Genomic DNA, 26,416 nt, shown 5'->3' with positions numbered 1-26,416 from the left:
TAGAGACAGAGACAGAGAGACAGAGAGAGAGAGAGAACGAGAGAGACAGAGACAGAGACAGACAGAGAGAGAGACAGACAGACAGACAGACAGAGAGACAGACAGGCAGACAGACAGACAGGCAGACAGACAAAGAGAAAGTGAGAGAGAGAGAGAGAGAGAGAGAGAGAGAGAGAGAGAGAGAGAGAGAGAAAGAGAGAGGGAGACAGACAGACAGACAGATAGACAGAACGAGACAGACAGACAGACGGAGACGCAGAAGAGAGAGAGAGAGAGATTTGAATTTGAATTGAATTGAATTGAATTGAATTGAATTGAATTTTATTTTACGAGGGTGACAGAATAAGCAATGTATACATGCTTTTTTTCATCCGGCCCTCGCCCATTGAGGGGTAACAAAAGAGAGAGAGAGAGAGAGAGAGAGAGAGAGAGAGAGAGAGAGAGAGAGAGAGAGAGAGAGAGAGAGAGAGAGAGAGAGAGAGAGATAGAGAGGGGGGAAACAGACAGACAGACAGACAGACAGACGGAGGAGCATAGATAGACTTTCCTACAGAGGAAGAAGAGCAGACAGTATATCTACGTGTTTGCAGGCAGCTGACTACGTCCAAAATCTCTCTCTCTCTCTCTCTCTCTCTCTCTCTCTCTCTCTCTCTCTCGCTCGCTCGCTCTCCGTGCACGTCAGTATAGCAGTAAATCACACCGATGACAATATAAGGCGTCGCAACGTAAGTCCGCGAGGATCCGTCATTCGAAAGCTCCTTTCGACAAATACGTCAACATGTCTATGAGAACAAGACGTACAGCTGTGTACGATTTATCAATGTTCAGATCTGTCTAATACTGTAAACTTTTATTTCAGAACACAAAATGCATTGTGTGCATTTCTGTTTTTTTTAAATTTATTTGAGAACATAATCGATGTACTGTGCAGTTTTAGAAGAATGGTTTAAGAACACAAAAGACACTGATACCGTACTGCGTTAGATGACAAATTCCCAACAACAACAACTCGCCCACGCCGAAAACAACCAAGGAGCATCAGTTCTGTTCATTCCCGACGACATCCGGCGCTAAAAATAAGAAAGTATCGATCAGCAGGACATTGAAGCCATGCGTAACAGGCAGGAAATTGGACATTCCTAATGAATGACAACCAAATAATCCAACGCATCTATATCTATATATATATACGACTAGTGTCTGTGTGTCTGTCTGTCTGTCTGTCTGTGTGTCTGTGCGCGATGCGCGGCCAAGGTTCTCGATGGATCTGTTTCAAATTTGGTGATCATATTCAGGTACACCCTGGACACAACCTGGTCGATGAGATATTTCAACACGTGCTCTCAGCGCGCAGCGCTGTGCGCGCTGAACCCATTTTGGTTTTTTTGGTCTGGATCCACTACCAGTAACTCTTCCTTATCTTCTCCAGTGTTTTCAGGCACGATTATCTCCCTTCCTCCGTGTGGCATCAATCCATATTCCCGTTACTACGTTACTATTTTTAGAAGGTCACTGCATGTTACTATTTTTAGAAGGTCTCCAGTGTTTTGCGCGTTTATCTCCTTTCCTTCGTGCGCCTGCAAAGCCGGCGTACATCCGGCAAAGCCGGGTCCCAGGCGCAGCCTGGTAATCGGCTCTACTTCTTCCCGGCGAAGCCGGTACCCGGCGAAGCGGGTAATCATCTAGTAATTATATATACGACTTGTGTCTGTCTGTGTGTGTGTGTGTTCGCGATGCCCGGCCAAAGTTCTCGATAGATCTGCTTCAAATTTGGTGGGCATCTTCAGGTACACCCCGGACACAACCTGGTCGATGAGAATTTTCAACACGTGCTCTCAGCGCGCAGCGCTGAACCGATTTTGGTTTTTCTGTTCATCTTCCCAGATCCATTCCCAGTAACTCTTCCTTATCTTCTCCAGTGTTTTGCGTTTATCTCCCTTCCTTCGTGTAGCGTCAATCCATATTCCCGTTTCTATTTTTAGAAGGTCACTGTCGACAACGCTCAATCCATATTCCCGTTATACTATTTTTAGAAGGTCACTGTCCCGGCGAAGCCGGGTATTACTCTTCCTTATCTTCTCCAGTGTTTTGGGCGTTTATCTCCCTTCCTTCGTGCGGTGCGCCGGCAAAGCCGGCGTACACCCGGCAAAGCCGGGTCCCCGGCTCAGCCGTGTATTCGGCTCGACTTCTTCCCGGCGAAGCCGTACCCGGCGAAGCGGGTATTCATCTAGTATATATATACATCTAAACTTCAAAATAAAAATTGTTTTAAATAAAAAAGCCACATAGTAGTGAGTGGGTTAGGAGGGTCAGATGATTAAGAGGTGTTTTTATGTTTAGTCAAGTTTTGACTAAATATTTTAACATCGAGGGGGAATCGAAACGAGGGTCGTGGTGTATGTGCGTGCGTGCGTGCGTGTGTGTGTGTGTGTGTGTAGAGCGATTCAGACTAAACTACTGGACCGATCTTTATGAAATTTGACATGAGAGTTCCTGGGTATGAAATCCCCGAACGTTTTTTTCATTTTTTTGATAAATGTCTTTGATGACGTCATATCCGGCTTTTCGTGAAAGTTGAGGCGTCACTGTCACGCCCTCATTTTTCAACCAAATTGGTTCAAATTTTGGTCAAGTAATCTTCGACGAAGCCCGGGGTTCGGTATTGCATTTCAGCTTGGTGGCTTAAAAATTAATTAATGACTTTGGTCATTAAAAATCTGAAAATTGTAAAAAAAAAAATAAAAATTTATAACACGATCCAAATTTACGTTTATCTTAGTCTTCATCATTTGCTGATTCCAAAAACATATAAATATGTTATATTCGGATTAAAAACAAGCTCTGAAAATTAAATATATAAAAATTATTATCAAAATTAAATTGTCCAAATCAATTTAAAAACACTTTCATCTTATTCCTTGTCGGTTCCTGATTCCAAAAACATATAGATATGATATGTTTGGATTAAAAACACGCTCAGAAAGTTAAAACAAAGACAGGTACAGAAAAGCGTGCTATCCTTCTTAGCGCAACTACTACCCCGCTCTTCTTGTCAATTTCACTGCCTTTGCCATGAGCGGTGGCCGGACGATGCTACGAGTAAAATGGCATTGCGTTCAGTTTCATTCTGTGAGTTCGACAGCTACTTGACTAAATATTGTATTTTCGCCTTACGCGACTTGTTTGTTTTAGTGAGTCAAAGGATGATTTTAGCCCTATGAACGACTGTAACTGTCGCTGTCCTTTATCATGAATATCCTTAAAAACTGATTCATTATCATCGTCATCCTTGTCAGTATTGTCGCTGTCAACAGTAACAGATACGTCATTAGTAAACCATTGTCTGTACATACGTATCCCTATCATATTGTTGTTTCTGTAAGAATTCCGGGGGAAAATTACATCGTAAGGATTGGCTTGCTTCGAAAGATAGAAAATGTATACATTAACATACGCTTATATTAAATGAAAACAGTGTCAAACTGCAAGTCAATCAATCAATCAATCAATCAATCAATCACACGTAGGGTTTCGATTTAGCTTTTATGTTCCCTTCGCGTGACGTTTCTAATTTTGTTCAGTAAAATTGGTTTAATTTAAATGTGTAATGTTGAACTTGTGGGGTCCTGATTTGGCCTATATGGTCCGCTGGACCCAAAAAGCAACAATTCACAAACTAATCAATCAATCAATCAATCAATCAATCAATCAATCAATCAATCAACCAATCAATCATTCATCAATCCATCGATCAATCAATCAATCATTCAGTCAAGCAAGCATGCAAACAAGCAAACAAACAAACAAGCAAGCAAGCAAACAAGCAAATCAACAAACAAACCATTCAACCAATCGATCCTTCCATCAATCATTCATTCATTGATGCAAACATACACAGTAAGCAGCTCTGACCTGAAGTCGTCAAGAAAAGCTGGCTTTTTCCACGTTGGCCATGGAAAGAAGTTTTTATCTTCTGCCGCACCAAACTCCAAGCTGGCTTTTTCCGAATTGAAATGACTCTTCTCGCGATTGGTACCTAAATCTACAGCAACCTTTTCAGACACGAAAACGTTTTTGTCGCCTCTGCCCATAAGATCCAGCCTGAGTTTTTCAGTCTGAAAATAACTGTTCTCGCCCTTGGCGACCCAACCTAGGGCGACCTTCTCGGAAACGCACATGTTTTGCTCGCCTTTTCCGAACATGTCCAAGGCGACTTTTTCGGTGACGAAGCCGTTCATCTCGCCTTTGGCGAAAAGATCCAATGATAATTTTTCCATTTTCGAATAACAGTTTGCCACTGAGAAGATTGAAAGACAGTAACTAATTGGAATATCAGCTTTTCAGGAAAATGTATCTTCTTTCAAAGTTGAGAATGCGTCCTAAGATGAATTCCGAGGTTGAAAATAAAGGCTTGTGCCAACGCAGAAAGTTTCGCAGGGACAATTATTTTTGTGCAGAACGTGGTTGCAAACATCTTTGCACAAAAGCGCTGTCTTCCATAGATTCAATGTTGAGTAGTTTTGCACTTTATTTTACTTGTGAGGTGTATTTAAAATGATGTTCTGCGCACATTTTCTAAAGTAGTCTTTTTCTCCAACGATAGATATCAACCACTCAGACTGTCTAATTCCTCGTCTAAGCCGTGAACTGCTATCGAAAGACGGCTCTTCATAACTTGGAAACACAGGATAAGAATTGGCACTTAAAGACCACAGCACAATTAATTGTCAGCTCCTTCACACATTGTAGTGGACATTTGTAGAGAACAGTCAACACTTGCCGTTTAATTTCACATGAGAAACAATATAAATATTTTCTTGCAGAAAAGCTTGGAAACAAATCTTCACATAAAGATACTTAAAAACCACGAAGCTTTACATTCAGAATAGCTCCAAATACTGCAAGTCTCCATAGGACACCCTTTCGCGATGGCTTCAGAGAATCAAATCCTGACAGGTCGTTCGTAGACAGCACCAGCCCTCAGAATGTCTCATCCCTTGCAACAAAATGAATTCACGTTTCTCTGTTTTGGGCGAACCGTCGCCTATCTCGGTCGAACTTGGCAATGAAATCTGAAATCCCACGGGCAAAAAGCCCGGATCAGGTGCCAGTCAACATCCATTTTGATTTTGATCGCCGGGCATCATGGGAATGTTTTATGTTTGCTCACCCTTGACCTTAGCTTCGATCGTCCCTTGGCAGTGATCTCCCTTCTTTTTGTCCCCCCTGCTCTCAGACAAACAGTGCGACCAAACCGGCAAACATTTGAATTAATCTGTCTCTCAGTATCTCTTTCTCTTTGGTTTCTGAGCGCCCCTGTCTCTCTCTCTCTCTCTCTCTCTCTCTCTCTCTCTCTCTCTCTCTCTCTCTCTCTCTCTCTCTCTCTCTCTCTTCTCTCTCTCTCTCTCTTCTCTCTCTCTCTCTCTCTCCCTCTCTCTCTCTCTCTCTCTCTCTCTCTCTCTCCACACCTGCCAAATCTGCCCCGACTGTTTTGTCGGTTTTTTGTTAGAAACTCTAGTTTGTTGCATCTAAAAACAGCGAGGTTGTTTGGTTTCAATGTTGTGAACACACAGCTCAATTAGGCGACGAGAAACGGGAGCAAAGACTAAAGAGAAGATTTGTCTTAGTCTTCAAAGTGTTTCCCTCACACAAGCCTTACATTTAGAGACCATACAGCGGGGCAAAAACGTGAGGTGGTGTTGACTCGCTCCCAAGAAAACACCAACAATCCGAGGGATTCAAAACACCAACACCGCATGGCCGAAGCGCTGAGCTATTCCTGGCAGGAATGGATGACAATAGAGAAAAAGAGGTGTCTCCACAGTCTTGAATATATAAAATCCCGTCTTGTTGTAAAGTCTGTATCTTACAAAATACGCGCTGAGACTAAAATCTAAGAAAATGATAAAACAAATGAAAAGATTTGTCAAAATGTTGAGAGAAAAAAATAAAGAATAAACAAGAAGGGCAAAGCCCATACGACTCACATGCTTTACACATTTTTCCTACCAAAATACATGTGACCTTGACCCAAGGTCAAGGTCATCCAAGGTCATGCAACACAAAGCTGTTAATTCAAGACATAGGAAGTACAATGGTGCTTATTGGCTCTTTCTACCATGAGATATGGTCACTTTTAGTGGTTCACTACCTTATTTTGGTCACATTTCATAAGGGTCAAAGTGACCTTGACCTTGATCATATGTGACCAAATGTGTCTCATGATGAAAGCATAACATGTGCCCCACATAATTTTTAAGTTTGAAACAGTTATCTTCAATAGTTCAGGGTCAAGGTCACTTCAAAATATGTATACAATCCAACTTTGAAGAGCTCCTGTGACCTTGACCTTGAAGCAAGGTAAACCAAACTGGTATCAAAAGATGGGGCTTACTTTGCCCTATATATCATATATAGGTGAGGTATTCAATCTCAAAAACTTCAGAGAAAATGGGAAAAATGTGAAAAATAGCTGTTTTTTAGGCAACATTTATGGCCCCTGCGACCTTGACCTTGAAGCAAGGTCAAGATGCTATGTATGTTTTTGGGGGCCTTGTCATCATACACCATCTTGCCAAATTTGGTACTGATAGACTGAATAGTGTCCAAGAAATATCCAACGTTAAAGTTTTCCGGACGGACGTCCGGACGGACGGACGTCCGGACGTCCGGACGGACGGACGGACGGACGGACGGACGACTCGGGTGAGTACATAGACTCACTTTTGCTACGCATGTGAGTCAAAAAGAGGGAAATAATTTTTTTTTAAACAGCAACAACAAAAGATAAAGTGGTTGGTGCTTACCAAAGAAAACATAGTATAACGAACGTATTACAACCTGACGCTGATTATGTGTAAAACCTCAAGACGTCCTTAATGATAACACACCTGGAAAAACAGATCGTACAAGAATTTGGATCATGAATTGCCACATTAAGCCCAACCTTCAAGTCGATTTGAAATGGTCTGTCAACTGCCCCAAAAAATCGTGTAAGATCGTTTGCCTGCACAAGCTTTGGGACTCTCTCTGCTCATACACTCTTTTAAAACTGCTTGCCTCTCTACCACACGTGTTGTGTCCAGCAATTAAACTGTGACCAAATTCTGCTCACCCCCACGCATACACACAGTGGACTGGTCAAAGTTAGAGGTTGACAGACAAGTCTGTTCTTCGGCCGAGACGAAAATACCCTCCGCGAACGTAAATCAATTAGCTTTTCAACCACAAGGTGTTTTAAGCGGAGGTGTTAATCAATAATCACAAATACTTCTGCCTGTGTGTGTGTGTGTGTGTGTGTGTGTGTGTGTGTGTGTGTGTGTGTGTGTGTGTGTGTGTGTGTGAGTGTGTGTACGTATGTGTGTGTGTGTGTGTGTGGGCGCGTGTGTGTGTGTGTCTGTCTGTGTGTGTGTGTGTGGGCGCGTGTGTGTGTGTGGGCGTGTGTGTGTGTGGGCGTGTGTGTGTGTGTGTGTCTCTCTCTCTCTCTCTCTCTCTCTCTCTCTCTCTCTCTCTCTCTCTCTCTCTCTCTCTCTCTCTCTCTCTCGGTTACGGCCAATAATGGCGGGGAAAAAACCCGATGGGCAGTAATGTTGAACAAGTTGTTCAGTCTGTTACAGTTCCCATTTCTTGAAAAATCATTAATAATCAACAAAGCAGGAAAGGAAAATACCGACCCACTGTTAATACATCAACCAATACGCGAACAGGTCTTTTAAAGTCCTATTCCTAATTAGATGTAGTGGAGGAGTGGAAGGGTAGTAGTAGTAGATACACGAAGCCCAAGTCCAAGCGTCTTGTTTCAACTTTTTATTCAAGAAAACAATGCAAGGAAACGTAGAGGCCGAAGGCGAAACCCGTAGACAGCAAAGCAAGTGTAGTGTCGTGTTCAGCTGCTAGGAGCGAATGCATGCTTATGCCGGGGTCCGGCTTATACTTATAGCCCCGGCGCGGACTGCACAGAAAGCACCGTCCGGCGGCGATGAAAATCGAACTGAATACGGCCAGAAACACGGAATCTGTGTTTCTTACACATGCTTTACCCTACGTTATTTAAACAAATACATAACCAATCCTAACAAACAATACATCAAATTAAAGCTACGACCTTTAGCTTTCCATTGCAATAGATAACATTTCGGAAAAACTTATATTTATTTAGTAGGATACAAAAACAATGGTCCTAGTGAAGGCACTGAACCAACTTCAGTGCGGAAAATTACAAAACTCTCTAAACTGGAATAATGGACAAACTCATAAATCATACAGATAAAAAGAAGAACCCTAGACAAACATCATGATATGCGTTACTTGGGGGAAAATTATACATTGACTTAGTACGAAGCGGTAAAGTCCGAAAGTAAATGGAATCGGCTAAATTCCTGCGCGAGTACCTGTCTGCATAAATTAGCAATCTTTGCAGAGGAACCAAGCATCACTCATTACAACCAAATCCTTATAAACAAACTAAAATCATATGCAACATAGGTACGGGATATGTAATAGTGATACAAAAATGACAAAACAATGATTGAAAAGACAAAGATGAGTTTGTGAGAATCAATTTCTCTCAACGATACATGAAAACCGGTCAAGGTCAGAGTGACGCTTTGGTCAGTTCGAAGCATTATCGTAAATAACACAATAATATGCAGCCATCCAGCCTAATCAGTGACTTCTATGCAAACCTAAATATAATTAGGACCGTATCAAAGATAAAAGGGACTTTGAAAGATAGAAGTTAGGTAGATATATAAAGAAAGGTATTGTATTAGAATTTGCGCCGGCAAGGTGCGCGCGCATCATCGTATCGTCTGCTATGGGATGGGTTATCCCGTTTGTACTGTACACAAGGCTGTTTCGCTATGCGATGATTAGAGTGTTTAGGGTAGCGAAGTGCACTTTGCTACATCCCCCCCAACTCTTTTACATATCAGCGGCCGCGCTGATTTTAAGAAAAACAGGAAAGCCTAAGGGCTGAATTTATCAAACCATCTTAGATTATCCAAAAAGAGAAAAATTGCGAAAACTTTGCCTATGACTTTCACATATGTCACTGAGAAAATCGACAGTTACAAAAACATGTTCTCGTGATCAGTACCAGCTTTGCTAAATCAAAAGTGAGGCCTGCATTTTACAAAGTGTCTCACATATGATCAAAGTACTGCGTCAAAAACATAAAAGTGCAAACAATCAGGAATTTCATTGCTACATTTATCAAATTTTCTCCACTGAGAAAAAGTAACACAATGTCAACACTACCATACAAAAATGCAACCTTCATCCCCATCAACCCGTTTAGTTGATAATATAGGATTTCTCTTTCAATGTGCGCTCTTGTATGCACAAGCTCAACACTCACAAAAACTCTCGCTCACGGCTTTACAGTAAAGGCATCTTACTATATCACCACGTCATGAGTTAGATACGAGTTCATTACCCAAAATATATGTGTCAACCATAATTCCCGTTCATCAATTGTGGGGGTTTCTGCGCCTAAATCGTAAATAGGTAGCTTTACGGGCCAATGGCACTGAGGGCTTAACTTTGGACTTTTAACCGACTACTACTCAGACCTTACTGATCTCCAGAAATAATATGTGATGAAAACGGGGAAAAAAATCGCAACGATACACATGGGTTACGATACACTCGCGAGTTTTATGTGCAAAACATTATTTAGCCCAGTTGAATGCTAGTACTAGTAGAATTGTTCTTTAGCTGAATCAGTCAAATTCAGCCTACCGAGTAAACGATCAATCAAAAAATAAAATCAAGTTAATTGTTACCTTGCATGCAAGCAATTCGTTGTGACCGGCGAGGTGCTGGTACCGGTTGAGCAACAGGTGCAGGAGGAGGCACAGCAACCACAGCCGGACCCGCAAGAGCCGCAGGTCTGGGCCTTGGAAGTGTGATCCAGAGTTCGTCATCACTGTCACTCTCAGAGTCTGTTTCACTCGGCACTGAGGTAGCCGAAGACGGTGTATCCTCGTCTTGATTGTCAAGAGTCTCGGAGGCTGGCAGCAAGTCCTTTCTATTGACCGCTCGCTCCGCGCCACCAGCTAAAGGCGCGACGAGGTAGACGTGCTGATGTTCAGCGACGCGGCAGGTCACTCTGTAGATGTCTGGCTTCCAATAGTCCTGGATTTTGTTGCGCCCCAGGACCCGGTTCCGCAGGTAGACGTGGTCGCCAACGTTGAGGCCGTGGTCTGCAGCGCGTCTGTCAGTGAGCGCTGTCCTCTTGACCACCGCCTGTTGAAGGTGGTCAAAGGCCTTCTGATGAGCCTCTGTCAAACGCAGGCGATGTTGCCGCACCCAGTCGATGGTGCCGCTGGCTGCTGGGGCTGGGAAGCCCAACATGTCGTCAACGGACAGCCTGGGTTGTTGCCCGAAGAGCAGGAAGTGTGGTGCGAAGCCCGTGGACGCATGGGGTGTGTTGTTGTAGGCCTGGACCAGCTCCGGGAGATGAAGGGGCCACCTGGTCTTCTGCTCGTGGTGCAGGGAGCGTAACAGGTTATGCATTGACCTGTTAAACCGTTCGCACTGGCCGTTGCCTTGCGGATGATACGGTGTGGTGCGACTCTTTTTGATGCCGTACATGTCGCAGAGTTCCTTTATGAGTTTGGATTCAAAGTCTCTGCCCTGGTCACTGTGGATTCGCTCCGGAACCCCGAAGCGCTGGAACCAGTTGTTGACCAGGACTTTCGCCACCGTCGCAGCTTCTTGATTCCTGGTGGGAATCGCCTGTGTGAACTTGCTGAAGACATCAGTGAGGACGAGGACGTTCTCGCGGTTGTCGCTGGCAATTTCTAGCTTGGTGAAGTCCACGGCGAGGACCTGAAGAGGGCGGCTGGCCAGCAGAGGCGTAGAAGTGGTGTGGGTCGTCGAGGGGAGACGACCCATACAGCAGCGCTGACAGTTGTCGAGGTACTGCTTCACCTGGCTGTACATTGCTGGCCAGTAGACCCGGGACCGAAGAAGTTGCATGGTTCTGTCGTAGCCCTGATGACCCATGTTGTCGTGTAGCATGGCTAGGACATCTGGACGGAGCGTTGACGGCAAGACGAGCTGGAACTGGGGCCCGTGGATGGAGTCAGTTACCTTTCTATAGAGGACGCCATCTCTCAGATAGAGACGGTCGTGCTGTTGTACAAGGCTGCGCAGCTGACGGTCTTGGCCTGTGGCAGGTTTGTTGGGCCAGGTCGTTAAAACAGGCCCGATGGTGGTGTCTTCCCTCTGAAGCCGTTGTAGTTCTGTGGACGACAGCCGTGGGAAGATTGTCTCGGGCTCTGCTTTTGTGTCTGGATGATGGAAGGCGGGAGCGACGTCTGGGATGGCGGCAGCCTGTCGCTCGCAGCAGACTTGCTGCGCTGCTGCCAGTTCAGGGGGGAGGGAGGTGGACGTCGTGGGAGAGGGAAATGACGGGGGCATCCTGGAGAGAGCGTCAGCGGGGTTTGTTTTCCCTGGCTGGTATTTGATCGTAAAATTGAACTGAGCTAGTTGGGCTGCCCAACGCTGTTCCAGAGCTCCGAGGGGGGCCGTTTTGTAGTGGACCAACGGGTTGTTGTCCGTGAGGACGGTAAATGTGGCCCCCAGCAGGTAGTGTCTGAATTTTTCGGAGATTGCCCATTTTATCGCCAGGAATTCCAGCTTCATGCTGCTGTATGCAGCCTGGTTTTTCTCCGTCGGCCGCAATCGTCGACTCGCGTAGGCGATGACTCTGCGTCGTCCTTCCTGTTCTTGGGAGAGGATGGCGCTAAGTCCGTCGTGGCTGGCGTCTGTCTCCAGGATGAAAGGCTGCTTGAAGTCAGCGTAGGCAAGGACTGGGGCCGAGGTCAGGGCTCGCTTCATGGCGTCGAAAGTGACTTGATGCGTGTCTTGCCAGAGGTGCCTCAGGTCTGTTTTCTTCTTCTTCTTGGTGCCTTTTTCGGCCTCTGCCACCAGGTCGTGCAGAGGACCCGCGAGCTTCGAAAACTTGGCAATGAAGCGCCGGTAATAGCTTGCGAACCCGAGGAAACTGCGGACTTCAGTGGTGGTCGTGGGCGTAGGCCAGTTGACCACGGCGTCGACCTTGCCGGCTTCACAGCTGATGCCCTCTGCCGAAATTGTGTGGCCCAAATAGGTGACCTGGCGGCGAAGGAACTGACACTTGTCTGGACGGATCTTGAGGCCGGTCTTGATAAGACGTTCCAGCAGGCGGTCGAGGTGTTCCAGGTGCTCGTCAAAGGTCTTTGAGTAGACGAGGAGGTCGTCCAGGTAGACGAGCAAGAACTGGAACAAGAACTCTGACATCGTGGTCTGCATAAGACGCTGGAACGTGGCTGGGGCAGAGATGAGTCCCATGGGCATGCGTGTGTATTCGTAGAGGCCCATGGGGGTGACAAACGCCGTCTTGTGCTGGTCCGCCGGGTCCATCGCAATCTGGTGGTAGCCGCTGGCCAGGTCGAGGGTCGAGAAGTATTGAGACCCCACCAGTGCGTCGAAGGACTCCTGGATTCGTGGCAGCGGGTAGGCGTCGCCGACTGTCTTGGAATTGAGCCGGCGGTAGTCGACGCAGAGGCGGATGGAGCCGTCCTTCTTCCTGACGATGACAATTGGGGCAGCGTAAGGGCTATGGCTCTCTGTGATGATATTGCGGTCGAGCAGCTCCTTCAGATGCTCTTGCACCTCCTTGAAATTGTTTGGGGGAATGCGGCGGTAAGGCTGGGCGACAGGTTTGGAGTCTGTCGTCCTCAATTTGTGGTGGACGGCGTCGCAGTAGCCCAAGTCTGCTGGAGTGGTCTGGAACGCGTCAGCTCGTTTGCTCAGCAGCTCTTCGAGGCGTTGCTTCTGGCTGCTGGTTCCATCGAAGTCTGGCAGATGGAATGGAGCTGGTGCCGGTGTTTTCGTGTCTCCTGAAGACAGGCGCTGCGTGGAGATGACTAGCTCGTTGACTGTAGCGCTGTAGGTGACGTCGGACTGGCTCTCGACTGTGTCAGTGGCGTGCAGTGTGGCGATCGGCGTTCTGGCAGGCAGCGTCTTGTCCTCAGGAGAGAGGTTTGCAATCCTGATGAACCGGCAGGAGGGGTCCCCAGCGACCAAGGTGGGGACAGTCAGCAGACCGCCAGGAAGGGGATGGGAAAGTGGGGAAGCCAACAATTGCCGAGTGTACCTCTGGTTGCTGGTAACCCGGATTGTGGCCATGGAGTAGGCAGGGATTGAGCAGGGAGTGGAAGTCCGAGCTAGACCACGTGTTGAGTTGCGATCTAGTCGAACTTCCCGGACAGCAGCTTGCAGGGAAGGAGGGAGGTTGGACATCTGGGGCAGACAAGTTGAAAGGACGTTCATGCCCACCAAGACCGGCAGTCGCTTCTTGCGGTTCTGCATGAACGGCTCGGTAGGCTCCTTGACGACAAGGACTGGAACATCCTTGCAGAGGTGGCCCAGGATGGAGATGTCGACGACGATGACCCCGGAGTAGGGAACTTCAGCGCCGTTGACAGCTCGAAGGGTGACGTGGCAGGCACTGATGTCGCAGTGGGCGAGATGCTGGGCCACCCATGTGTCGGTGACGGTCGTCACCTCACTGCCTGTGTCGAGTAGAGCTTCGGCCGGGCGTCCGTTGATTGAGATATCGGCAGTTGGACACTGGCCGGTGAGTGATGTCTTCTTCTTCCTACCCCCCGCTGAATGTTTTGTGACAGCGGGGGTTAGAAGTTTCCCTGCTGCTGGTATGACTGCTGCTGGTGCTGTTGTTGCTGAGGTCGGGGCCGATGCCGCTGTTTGTTGTGGTATCGCTGTTTCTGGAAGCAGTCGGATTCCCGGTGGCCGACTCTGCCACACCAGTTGCATTGGGGTTGATGGTTCTGCTGTTGGTGATGGTGGTACGTCGGTGCAGCTGGTGGTGGTTGTGACGCCAGTTGTAGCTTGAGGGACTCTGTCTCCGTGGTGAGGGCAGCGATGCGTGCTTCGAGCCTTGCGATGGAGGGGTCCGGTGCAGCGAAGACTTGTTCAGCTGTTGCTTCAGCAGGGCTATCTTCCCGCATCCATCGCATGGCCTCGCTGGTGACCTCGTCGAAGGTGGCGGCCGGCTTTTCTCGCAGGAAGCGGCACATGTCACGCTTCAGGGATTGTGGGTGGAGTCCTGTGGCGAAGGTCTTGCGCAGTGTATTGTCGTTCAGTGTGTTGGCCTCGGCAGCATTGGTCTTGGCCCACGCAGCGCGTAGGTGGCTGGCGTACTCGCTAACGGACTCGCCGAGACCCTGTTGTCGCCTGTGGAAGGCGGCAGCCAGTGCGACACTATCTCGCTGGTCGCCCCACGTCTGCTCCAAGATGGCGTAAATTTTGGCTGGCGTGTTGACCTCTGCTGCTGGTCGCCTGATGATCTCCTGTCGAGCCCTTCCGTCCAGCGCTCCAAGGATCCATGCCGCTGCAGCAAGTGCAGGGACCGTCTGTAGCTGCAGGATCAGCTTGGCCTCCTGAATAAAAGTCTCGGCGCAGTCGCCCTCGCCGGTGAAACGCCTCAGCTTGCAGAGCCGCAGGTTGGGGGTGTTTGCCTCGTCCGCCATGTTTGCCTGTACTGTCTTCTTTCAGTTGATGCTTCTGTACCCTGCTGCGCAGCGCCAAATGTAGTGGAGGAGTGGAAGGGTAGTAGTAGTAGATACACGAAGCCCAAGTCCAAGCGTCTTGTTTCAACTTTTTATTCAAGAAAACAATGCAAGGAAACGTAGAGGCCGAAGGCGAAACCCGTAGACAGCAAAGCAAGTGTAGTGTCGTGTTCAGCTGCTAGGAGCGAATGCATGCTTATGCCGGGGTCCGGCTTATACTTATAGCCCCGGCGCGGACTGCACAGAAAGCACCGTCCGGCGGCGATGAAAATCGGACTGAATACGGCCAGAAACACGGAATCTGTGTTTCTTACACATGCTTTACCCTACGTTATTTAAACAAATACATAACCAATCCTAACAAACAATACATCAAATTAAAGCTACGACCTTTAGCTTTCCATTGCAATAGATAACATTTCGGAAAAACTTATATTTATTTAGTAGGATACAAAAACAATGGTCCTAGTGAAGGCACTGAACCAACTTCAGTGCGGAAAATTACAAAACTCTCTAAACTGGAATAATGGACAAACTCATAAATCATACAGATAAAAAGAAGAACCCTAGACAAACATCATGATATGCGTTACTTGGGGGAAAATTATACATTGACTTAGTACGAAGCGGTAAAGTCCGAAAGTAAATGGAATCGGCTAAATTCCTGCGCGAGTACCTGTCTGCATAAATTAGCAATCTTTGCAGAGGAACCAAGCATCACTCATTACAACCAAATCCTTATAAACAAACTAAAATCATATGCAACATAGGTACGGGATATGTAATAGTGATACAAAAATGACAAAACAATGATTGAAAAGACAAAGATGAGTTTGTGAGAATCAATTTCTCTCAACGATACATGAAAACCGGTCAAGGTCAGAGTGACGCTTTGGTCAGTTCGAAGCATTATCGTAAATAACACAATAATATGCAGCCATCCAGCCTAATCAGTGACTTCTATGCAAACCTAAATATAATTAGGACCGTATCAAAGATAAAAGGGACTTTGAAAGATAGAAGTTAGGTAGATATATAAAGAAAGGTATTGTATTAGAATTTGCGCCGGCAAGGTGCGCGCGCATCATCGTATCGTCTGCTATGGGATGGGTTATCCCGTTTGTACTGTACACAAGGCTGTTTCGCTATGCGATGATTAGAGTGTTTAGGGTAGCGAAGTGCACTTTGCTACATAGAGTTAGGACATTCTTAATGCATGTAACCTTTTAAAGATGTCTTCGATGGTTTATTTAATGGTTTACACGGTAAGGAATGTATTTTTACACTGTTTTTCGCAGACGCTTTCGTGTACCTAAAGTTATGACTGTCAGGGCTAGCAAGAGTAATATACCGTTTTCAATTACGCTTTTAAATAAACAGTACAATTTCCATATTGTGATCTTGGTACCGCTGTTTTTAGGCTTTGATTATATGCGTGTGTATTTTTCGTTTTGTAGCTGTGGATTTTTAAGAGGAATTGGAATCGAATGTGATTTTTGTGTATAAATTTTACATCCTAAAGGTGAGGGTGTTGTTAAGTTTAATACCACCACTGTAATTTGATTTGATTTGATTTGATTTGATTAACAAAGTCCTTCTCGATCCTCAACCCCCCCCCCCCCCCCCCCCAAACGCGTCTTCCTTCGCTGGACACCCTCTCCTCAGCTCCTCCTGCCCCTGCCCGACTTTATTTATCTATTTTGTTTTCGTGGGGGGGGGGGGGGGGATTGTTTCGCTTTGTTTAGTGCAGCTTTTTGTTGTCTTTGTTGTTGTTGCTTGCGGACGGAAGGGTTGGGCGTAGGAGACAAAGGTGGGGGGGGGGGGGAGGGTGGGAGGGGGTTAGGGGGCGAGGGTCAATAGTACATGTACTTTCAATGAGCACAACAAAACTGACATCCTTTGGAGTTCATGTGATCGCAAGCGTCATTGTTGACTTCCGATCATTTACTTCCCTTCAAGCTTAGCTTACACAATGATCCACATGTGGGTCCTATTCTACTTGGAACATTAGGTGATGGTCAGGTTCACATGTTTTAAAATTGAAAGTTTCACAATCGGCATTGGAAATACAGACCTTTAGTCCCTTAAATAATGTGGGCAAAATCTCTATTGTTTTCATAGATTTTTCTTCCCCCACCCCCTCCCCCTTTTTCCTCTACGCCAGGCTTTTGTTTTTGCGTGTGCAGGGGCCATTGCTGCCTCTCTTCCCTGTTTTCAGGGTAAATAGGACCATAATAAATATCACCCTCTGTACGTACATGAAAGCAACGTCCTCAGTCTTGCAGTTGCACAATAGATTTGGCTCCTAAACGCATGGTTACAGTCTCACATCTAATACACCTATCACTACATCAGTTAAAAGGCAATCCGACAGAGAAACAGTATCAACTTCAAGGATTCTTTTTCATCATTACCATCATTTACTTAGATTATATAATACATGACATGAAAATAAGAGTGAAAATTAACTGTCTGTCTTACCGTTTTGTCACATGTTATTACTAACTGTAATACGTGACAACTCAACAACTGCAAAAACCGGCACGGTGGCCTTGTGGTAAGGCGTCAGCCTTCGAACCCCGGCCGGGTCATACCTAAGACTTTAAAATTGGCAATCTAGTGGCTGCTCCGCCTGGCATCTGACATTATGGGGTTAGTGCTAGGACTGGTTGGTCCGGTGTCAGAATAATGTGACTGGGTGAGACATGAAGCCTGTGCTGCGACTTCTGTCTTGTGTGTGGCGCACATTATATGTCAAAGCAGCACCGCCCTGATATGGCCCTTCGTGGTCGGCTGGGCGTTAAGCAAACAAACAAACAAACAAACAACTGCAAAATATGCTTTAATTCGACATATCTCAAAACTGGCAAGATTCAAATCATGTACCCAAGTACTAAGTAACAGGGGAAAGGTCTACTTACCGTCTCGCCATCTGAACACTAGCCGATAGTTGTCGAATTAGCATTAACTTCATCCATCATAATTGCTGTTGTCAGTGATTTCCGTAGGCGGTAAGAACCGATCAAATCCTTCACAAGTCTGAGGGTATGTGGTCGACTGATAGATAGCTCAGTCTCGTGAGGTTTGATGAGATAGCCAAACTGGATTCGGTAAACCCGATGCACGGGCTGATAGTTTTTGTTATCAGATACCTCTAAGGCGTATCTGGGTATCTTTTGGTGCAGAGATCAAAATAATGATCTGCTTGTTGACTTGTCGTCTGCGGTGGGGTGAAACCTTAGGCTACAACAACTGACAGAACGATGAAAACCTTCCGCGTGTCGATTGTTTCAGTAGGAAGTTATTGAAAATGTCAACCGGGCGAAATATGATCTCAAGTGCATCTTATTTGTTATTGATTGACACTTCTTTGTTTGTTTATGTGTTTGTTTGTATCTTCTTTGCTTATTTTCTATCGTTCTTTCTTCTTCGATCAGTGGATAAGTACTTCGATCCTCCCTTTTTATATTTAGTCAAGTTTTGACTAAATATTTTAACGTAGAGGGGGGAATCGAGACGAGGGTCGTGGTGTATGTGTGTGTGTGTGTGTGTGTGTGTGTGTGTGTGTGTGTGTGTGTCTGTGTGTGTGTGTAGAGCGATTCAGACTAAACTACTGGACCGATCTTTATGAAATTTGACATGAGAGTTCCTGGGTATGAAATCCCCATACGTTTTTTTCATTTTTTTGATAAATGTCTTTGATGACGTCATATCCGGCTTTTCGTGAAAGTTGAGGCGGCACTGTCACGCCCTCATTTTTCAACCAAATTGGTTGAAATTTTGGTCAAGTAATCTTCGACGAAGCCCGGGGTTCGGTATTGCATTTCAGCTTGGTGGCTTAAAAATTAATTAATGACTTTGGTCATTAAAAATCGGAAAATTGTAAAAAAAAATAAAAATTTATAAAACGCTCCAAATTTACGTTTATCTTATTTTCCATCATTTGCTGATTCCAAAAACATATAATTATGTTATATTTGGATTAAAAACAAGCTCTGAAAATTAAATATATAAAAATTATTATCAAAATTAAATTGTCCAAATCAATTTAAAAACACTTTCATCTTATTCCTTGTCGGTTCCTGATTCCAAAAACATATAGATATGATATGTTTGGATTAAAAACACGCTCAGAAAGTTAAAACAAAGAGAGGTACAGAAAAGCGTGCTATCCTTCTTAGCGCAACTACTACCCCGCTCTTCTTGTCAATTTCACTGCCTTTGCCATGAGCGGTGGCCTGACGATACTACGAGTAAAATGGCGTTGCGTTCAGTTTCATTCTGTGAGTTCGACAGCTACTTGACTAAATATTGTATTTTCGCCTTACGCGACTTGTTTTCTCTCTTTTTGTGTGGGAGGGGCGAGGGGTATTTATTGGAACGCGGGTACAGTGTCGGTGATTTTACTAAATAGCAAACATAGTTTAAAACTTAAAATAAAAAGGACATGATGGTACTTACATTATATAACGTCTAGTCAGAATATAATTATGAAATCATTTTGAAATGTTGAAAGAGAGTGGGAGACAAATTGAGAGAGAAAGAGAGAGAGAGAGAGAGAGAGAAAAAAAGAGAGAGAGAGAGAGAGAGAGAGAGAGAGAGAGAGAGAGAGAGAGAGAGAGAGAGAGAGAGAGAGAGAGATTTAATGACAACACCAACGTTTTGCTCGACTGCATTACAGACAGTCCAGCGTAACTACCAAAACCAAACAAACTGCGCTACATAATGTCCAAAGTATATATATAAAAAAAAAAAAAGCAGAACGACAGTTCGGCCTGATCGATATGTCTGGGTCATTCAGAGCCTATACAGGAAGTTCAGTCAGACAGAGAAAAATGCATTTGAACAGGCAAAGAAGTAGAAACAAACTGGTGACGTTATCTTTTAGAGATGGTTTATTTAATTGTTTACGCGGTAAGGAATGTATTTTTCACTAAACTTGAACCATCGTGTTTTATGATCAGTTTATATTTCGTCATCATCAAATTCCCTTGCAGCCAGCCGATCAGAAGAAATGGTATTCAACGATGAAAATGTTTTTAACAACAGCGCTGCGCACATCCAAACGTCACAGTGACTGACCCATATTTTAGACCAGCAGTGGGCCTTCAGATTACGATTCAGAAAAAGATCGCCGTTTGCGGTGATTCGGACTTATCATCGTAATTTAGGACCAAAGATACCATCAGAATCATGTCAGTCACATGACGTAAGAAAGCATTGCAACTTTAATTTAAAGGCTCATTTAAATGCAGCTTAACTTCTTGACGTAAATTATATAACAGAAAGCTATATATATACATACGTAAAAGATTCGAAACATTGCAGACAAAGAAAGTCGCAAAAAAGTGATGCAATTTATTGACACGAAACATTACAAATGAAGGAAGTCGCAAATGCAATAAGCTTTGACACAAAACATTACAGACAAAGGGAGACGCAAATGCAATAAGCTTTGACACAAAACATTACAGACAAAGGGAGACGCAAATGCAATTTGCTTTGAGGGAAAGCATCTGATCAGTAACTAACGTAAAGGATACGAAACCTTACAAACAAAGGAAGTCACAAATTATGCAACTTGCTTTGAGAGAACATCTGATCCGCAACTAACGTAAAAGATACAAACAAAAGAAGTCGCAATGCAACTTGCTTTGACGAAAGTAAACGGAATAGAATGCTGCTAAGTAGAACATGTGAATATTTGATACAGCACACCGCACTCATCTGGTTTCGGCCCACGTGACTGCGTTTATTACCCCTTTCCCGTTGTGTCATATCGATTATGTTTGTTTGTATAAAATAGATCGAAAGCTGCCCATCATCAGTAGGTGTGAATATCTGATAAAATATGTTAACGATCTACTGACCTGGTTTTGGCTGCCATCGTTGCGTTTAAAACTCATTGCCTCTTGTGTGATATCTATTAGCATTGTAAAAACTAAGAGCTAGTTATCTGTCAATCCATCTCGAAAGTTGCTGACCATTACACGTGAATAGTTGATATAAATTATAAAAGCACCCGATCGACCGAGCTAGTTTTGGCTGCGACCAGGAATGTTTTCACTACATCAGTATTGCGTCTTGTGTTAATCGATTATTTTTTATTTGTTAAAGTACAGTTGCTCGAAAGCAAAGTACACGTGCATAAATAGCGCACAAATACCACACGGTTTTGGCTGCCATGACTGTCAATATGACTCTTTGTCTCTTGTCTCATATGAGGGCCCCAAAGGGGGGGGGGGGGGGGGGGGGTATCATCACGATCACGGGAAGGGAAATTTTAGCTTTCACGATCACAGTTACCTTGATTTTTGTTTTCACGATCACGAACACCTTGACGAATAGAGGATCATAGAGTGATACAGCTGTGAAAAATGTACGTTGAAAATAAAATGCTTTGCAATAATGCCCATCACGATCACGAAAACAAATCACGATCACGATCACGAGACTTGATTTTCTTGTCATCACGGATCACGGGCAAAGTCCCATCACGATCACAGAAATGGAAATTTCGGCAATCACGGTCACAGAAAGGTCAAAAATCGCCAATCACGATCACGATTTTAAACCCTTTGGGGCCCTCTCATATATAAATTAGCTTTGTTTGTAAAACTTAAAGCCAAATTTGACATGTTATGTCTTTTGTAAGCTCTTTGATCAAAGTAGCTCGAAAGCCACTGGTCGACCAGTAAACGTGCATACATGGTTGATGAAAAGCACTCGACCTACATGGTTTTGGGTGCTGTCGGTGACTGTCTTTATGGCTCTTTGCTTCTTTGTTTTATATCCAGTAGCTTTGTAATTTAAAGCAACGTTTAACATTTTATGTCTGTTCTAAGCACTTTGGTCAAAGTAACTCCAAAGCTGCTGATCAGTGAACGTAAATATTTCATAAACTGCACTCGACCTACCTGGTTTTGGCTGCCATGACTGTGTGAAATATTCCTTGTCCCGTGTGTCATATCGATCTGAAGCGGGTACAGTTTTCACGGGTGCGTCAGCTTCTCTGAACCGGGCCAAACGTCGCAACTGCACAACACACACGGTTCGATTTTCATGCACCTACAACCTATCCAGGCAGAAACAGCACACACTCTTTCGAGGAAACAGCCTAGGCTTTGTCAGTCGATAAGGCAGGTCAGTGTTAACCGGTTAAATTCCAGAGTTGATTGTGTGTTTCACTGTCATTCTGTTCCCAAGCAATAACAACTCTTTTGACGTCTGCTCCTGGCCTGCGAAAGGATACCTTGTGGCAGAGGCCCGTTTCACGCCAGTTTGCAAATCCCATAATCTGTCGTCTGCTTCAGTCAACCCCCTTTTTTCGCTCCGGGGAATTATTGATCTTGCTTACTTTGCATAACAATTGGAGACAGCGATTTCACATGACTTGTTAGGTTTACTGTTATCGTTCAAATTCAGTCCAAGTCAAGGGCATTTTTCAAACCGACCAATACAGTTCTCTAAAGAAAACCGCCAAAACCCTTTTTTGTAATTGTTCAAGAAGGTTTCACAAATACAGGAAATCCCCACGCTGAGGGCGATTCTTATTTCAGAATAACCGTTGTAGGTGTGTCGTCTGCTTGAGCAAGCTGTCGAGTTTTACCAAATCTATTGCACACACACACACACACGGCACATGACGCAGCCCGGCTGCCGCATTCTGAAAGCAACGCGCGTGCTGAAGAGAGCTGTACATAATAGTTATGAGCCAAACGGCTTTCCATAGAGAGCAAAAGACACACCTCGCGCGCACGCTCACCTGTGGTAGGCGGTGTCTCAATCACTGGAGGTGTTGGGTGGATATGTGGCTGCAGACCGTGCGACCTACAAAACATACTCTCTGCACTGGCCCAGCACACGTTGAAAGCTTTCGTGGACTGATGGAGACAACTCTTTTAATTGTCGCTTATTCTTTACTGCCATGAATTATTTCCCTTTTCTCGGATACACGAACGTCCACTCTTGTAGCGAGGCTGGATGGGGAAGGGGAGGGGGTGCAGGGGGACAGTAACTGTTGACAACCATACAGTTCTCAGGTCTGGCGAGTCTCAAATATCGTTGATGTTTGGATAACAAAAATATCTGAGTCAATTATCTAATAAACAGTTTAGTGACAACGCAATGCTTACCATAAAATCAGAACGTACGGTCAGAGACATAGATATGTCTCTGGTACGGTTATTGACCAGATAGCATTAGCACGTGTTGGAACAAAGATTGCATTATCTGTGGGTTTCAATGGCAAAACCTTGTATTTATAAAAGCACACACCACTGCACAGGTAGGGGAAAGGCTCCTAATATGGACCACTTTTTGTTTTATGCTGATAACTAGCTTGTTTTCTTGCGAAGAAGTTTCATTTTGTGTTTGGTAGTCCTTCTCTCTTAGGTTAACCGTTAGGCCTAATTAGAGTGAAATAGCTTTGATAGACATTCAGCAAAAATTAAATACAGAAAAAATCACAAAGGGTCCATATTAGGAGCCTGGGCGCCTAATATGGACCAGTGAAGCGGCCTTCACGAATCACTGTAAAAAGCCCCCTATATTTCAAAATAACATGATACAACTTGGTGTACAAGTCAGCCTAATTAAAATATGCTCTGGATTTATCTGTTTCGGGTTGATAAGAGCATTATTTGAAGCACACCAGGAAACTAAAGAAGCTTATCAAAAACAGAGTGAAAATAAGTGAAATTATCAACTTCCACGAAAAGAAGACTTTTTGTTGCATTTTTTTTTAAATCTCGAGGGCTAGTTATAGGTTATTTCCAGCAAGCTTCTTAATGAATTAATGAAAATAGCCTTTAGCTTTTATTTTCTTCGATTTGTTGAAGGTGGTCCATATTAGGGGACTCGCACATACTTTGAGATGTTGCTATTATTTTTTGTTTGCAGTAGAAACTCGGGGTCAACACTGCTAAAATGTAACAAATACGGTCTTAGCTGTCATATATAGCAAGTTTTGTGTGATAAAAGCTTTGGCTGTGGACAGAAACGAGTCCGTTTTAGGCGGCATACATGTTTAGAGTGAACGCTGCCAAAAGGGAAAAAAAGATAAAAAGCCTAACGGTTTTGAGATTTGTGTTTCTGCAACTACATGTTTCGACATGTGCAAGTTATCCAGAGAGGGTGAATACAGAGAATAAAACTTTTTTGAGCGCTCTAGCGCCGTTGGTTTGTCAGAACTGGAGGTGGTCCATATTAGGAGCCGGTCCATATTAGGAGCCCTTCCCCTACATAAAGGTTCCACGGAGAAAATATTTGAGAAGCACACACTGCCGCGTGTATCGGAAAATTCTGCTCTGACTCATTCCACTACCGGGTATTCCAAACCAGTTATTTTAACCTTTATCTTCGTTAATATACGTATATAGGCTACTATTCGCGTTCCGTTGTATGATGACTCGGCTAAACAATATGTCAGCCCGCCAACATTTGGGCCCACATAATAATGGATACTTACTCAAGATATTCGAATTGTACTTCCAGTGTAGATAAACATGAACCGAATGTTAAAGCTTTCGTGCAAAACACAAGCAACACCGCATCTATAGCTTGACAACACAATGATGTTTATACAAAAGTGGTCTTTCATGTTAAGAAGAGGTGGTTCGAACTGAGGCATTACAAAATTGTAGAGTTAACCACCAACTTAAAGTGATGTAATTACGTTATGTGTTGCATTCCAACATAGAACATAATTATGTTACTTCGTGTATCATTCATTTACCATTCAATAAGAGAGTTTAGATCCGGAGAGATCCTAGATCAAATAACGTCTCCTTATTTTTTGTCTCGCAGAAAAAAGGAGGGCTATCTATTTATCGGCAAAACACAACAACAACAAAAACTGAAGAAATGGTCAAGGTAACTCTTTCAAGTTCCGAACCTTTGTTCATACTGGGTGGCTAAGCGTTTCTTTCGGTGTAAACCAGACAGTAGACGTAAGAACAATATTATTCGCAAGGAGCCAGCTTTCTTTCATTTTTCATTTTTTCATCACGTCTCCTCGGTTTGAACTTTTTCAGTTAATGTAAGATAACAGACAGATAGACAGACAGACGGATAGACAGACAGACGGATAGACAGACAGACAGGCAGGCAAACATACAGACTGAAAGACAGACAGACAGACGGATGAATAGGCATCACACAAACAGAAATGTCTACTGTTATGTAAGAGGTTTTTTAAAATTAAAATTATTCAACGCCTCGAGAACTGTTTGGCAATTGGGAAATCCCGGCAAGAGCACCATAATCTATTTGTGCGTATACTTATTGTGTGATGTTGTCGACGGCCTGTGACAGTATGTCTATATTCATTGTACGTGTGGCCGAGGCCCATCAATAACTGTTCTCCGCCCCGGCGAAAGTTATATACATTCAAAACAAAAAGAAACAAACAAAACTGCTTGCTGATTGTCTCTTCTTTTTAGATTACTATTTACACAGTTATGTACATTATGAAAATATATCATGACACAAATGTATTTATTGAACACAGTTCTGAAGGTTGTGAAGAGTGCGCGCGTTCTACTCATTTGTGTAGATAAAGTTTCGTTCGGAAAATCGCCCGTGGTGTTTCCAAAGTTAGAACACGAACAACATTTTGTCTACGTTTCTAGCTTGTTTATTGGAAATTAAAGTCTTCACAGGCAACAATTATGATTTAAAAACATCCAAGATAATACAACGTAAAATCCCGGAACAACATATATGATTGCTGTGTACATTAGGTTTGATAAGCCGAAATAATCATATTTACATAACATTGTTTTTCGTGGTATCGTTGTGTCAACTTGTCTACTTGTAGGGAATACATAAGTTAACCGCTCATATACAACGTAAATGGGTGGTCCGGACTAAGGGTTATCGAATACGGCGACGTACCCTCCCTTATAAATAACTAGACCACTCGCAATCTTGTTTTGTTTGTGTACGTTAAAAGAAAAATATTTTGTTAAGAGAAGAGATTACATAACTGTGAACAGCAAAATGCAGAAGAATAACAACCTGGAGTGTACGTTGCTTACCCGAAAATGCGACTGTTCATTACTTGAGGTACATTAGCTTTTGACATGTTGATATTTTGAGTTGTTTGTTTGTGTGTCTGCTTGATCGATGATTGGATTGTTTAAAAAAAAGTGTAGCTGCCAACAATCACGAGAAAAGTCCAATTAACTGTAAGAACAGTTGTTGTTTAGATTTTAACTGCTGAATAGCCCCGGCGTGTAAACGCGGTGAACCACCAGGTGTACACCAGGTGTGAGGGTTATCGGAGGCTATAAATGGCCGTGTTTTTCATACTTCAGATGCAAAGACAGTAAAAGCTCTCTCTCTCTCTCTCTCTCTCTCTCTCTCTCTCTCTCTCTCTCTCTCTCTCTCTCTCTCTCTCTCTCTCTCTCTCTCTCTCTCTCTCTCTCTCTCTCTCTTTCTCTCTCTATTTATTGAACACATTTCTGAAGGTTTTGAAGAGCGCACGCGTTCTACTCATTTGTGTAGATAAAGTTTCGCTCGGAAAATCGCCCGTGGTGTTTCCAAAGTTAGAACACGAACAACATTTTTTCTACGTTTCTAGCTTGTTTATTGGAAATGAAAGTCTTCACAGGAAACTATTATGATTTAAAAAAAACATCCAAGATTATACAACGTAAAATCCCGGAACAACATATGTGATTACTGTGTACATTAGGTATGATAAGCCAAAATAATCATATTTTCATAACATTGTTTTTCGTGGTATCGTTTTGTCAACTTAGTCTACTTGTAGGGACTACACAAGGAAACAGCTCATATGCAACGTAAATTGGTGGTCCGGACTTAAGGGT

General features: G+C 44.0%; 1 protein-coding gene across 2 annotated transcripts in view; it reads right to left on the bottom strand.

Annotated features, from left to right (window-relative positions):
• Positions 1-22,182, bottom strand: part of LOC138983516 (uncharacterized) — a gene marked incomplete at its 3' end in the record, with an annotated part of 72,895 nt that extends 50,713 nt beyond the window's left edge. The window contains 1 exon segment of one of the 2 annotated variants that reach the window (XM_070356788.1): positions 21,500-22,182. In XM_070356788.1, the coding sequence (XP_070212889.1) occupies positions 21,500-21,516 (17 nt within the window). In that variant the 5' untranslated portion in view covers positions 21,517-22,182. 2 annotated transcript variants of the gene reach the window in all.
• Between the last annotated feature and the right edge of the window lie 4,234 nt (positions 22,183-26,416).

This window comes from Littorina saxatilis, linkage group LG1, assembly GCF_037325665.1.
Source record: "Littorina saxatilis isolate snail1 linkage group LG1, US_GU_Lsax_2.0, whole genome shotgun sequence".
NCBI lineage: Eukaryota > Metazoa > Mollusca > Gastropoda > Littorinimorpha > Littorinidae > Littorina > Littorina saxatilis.
Note: the sequence above shows the minus strand (reverse complement) of the source record. Positions and strands in the feature narration are given on the sequence as shown.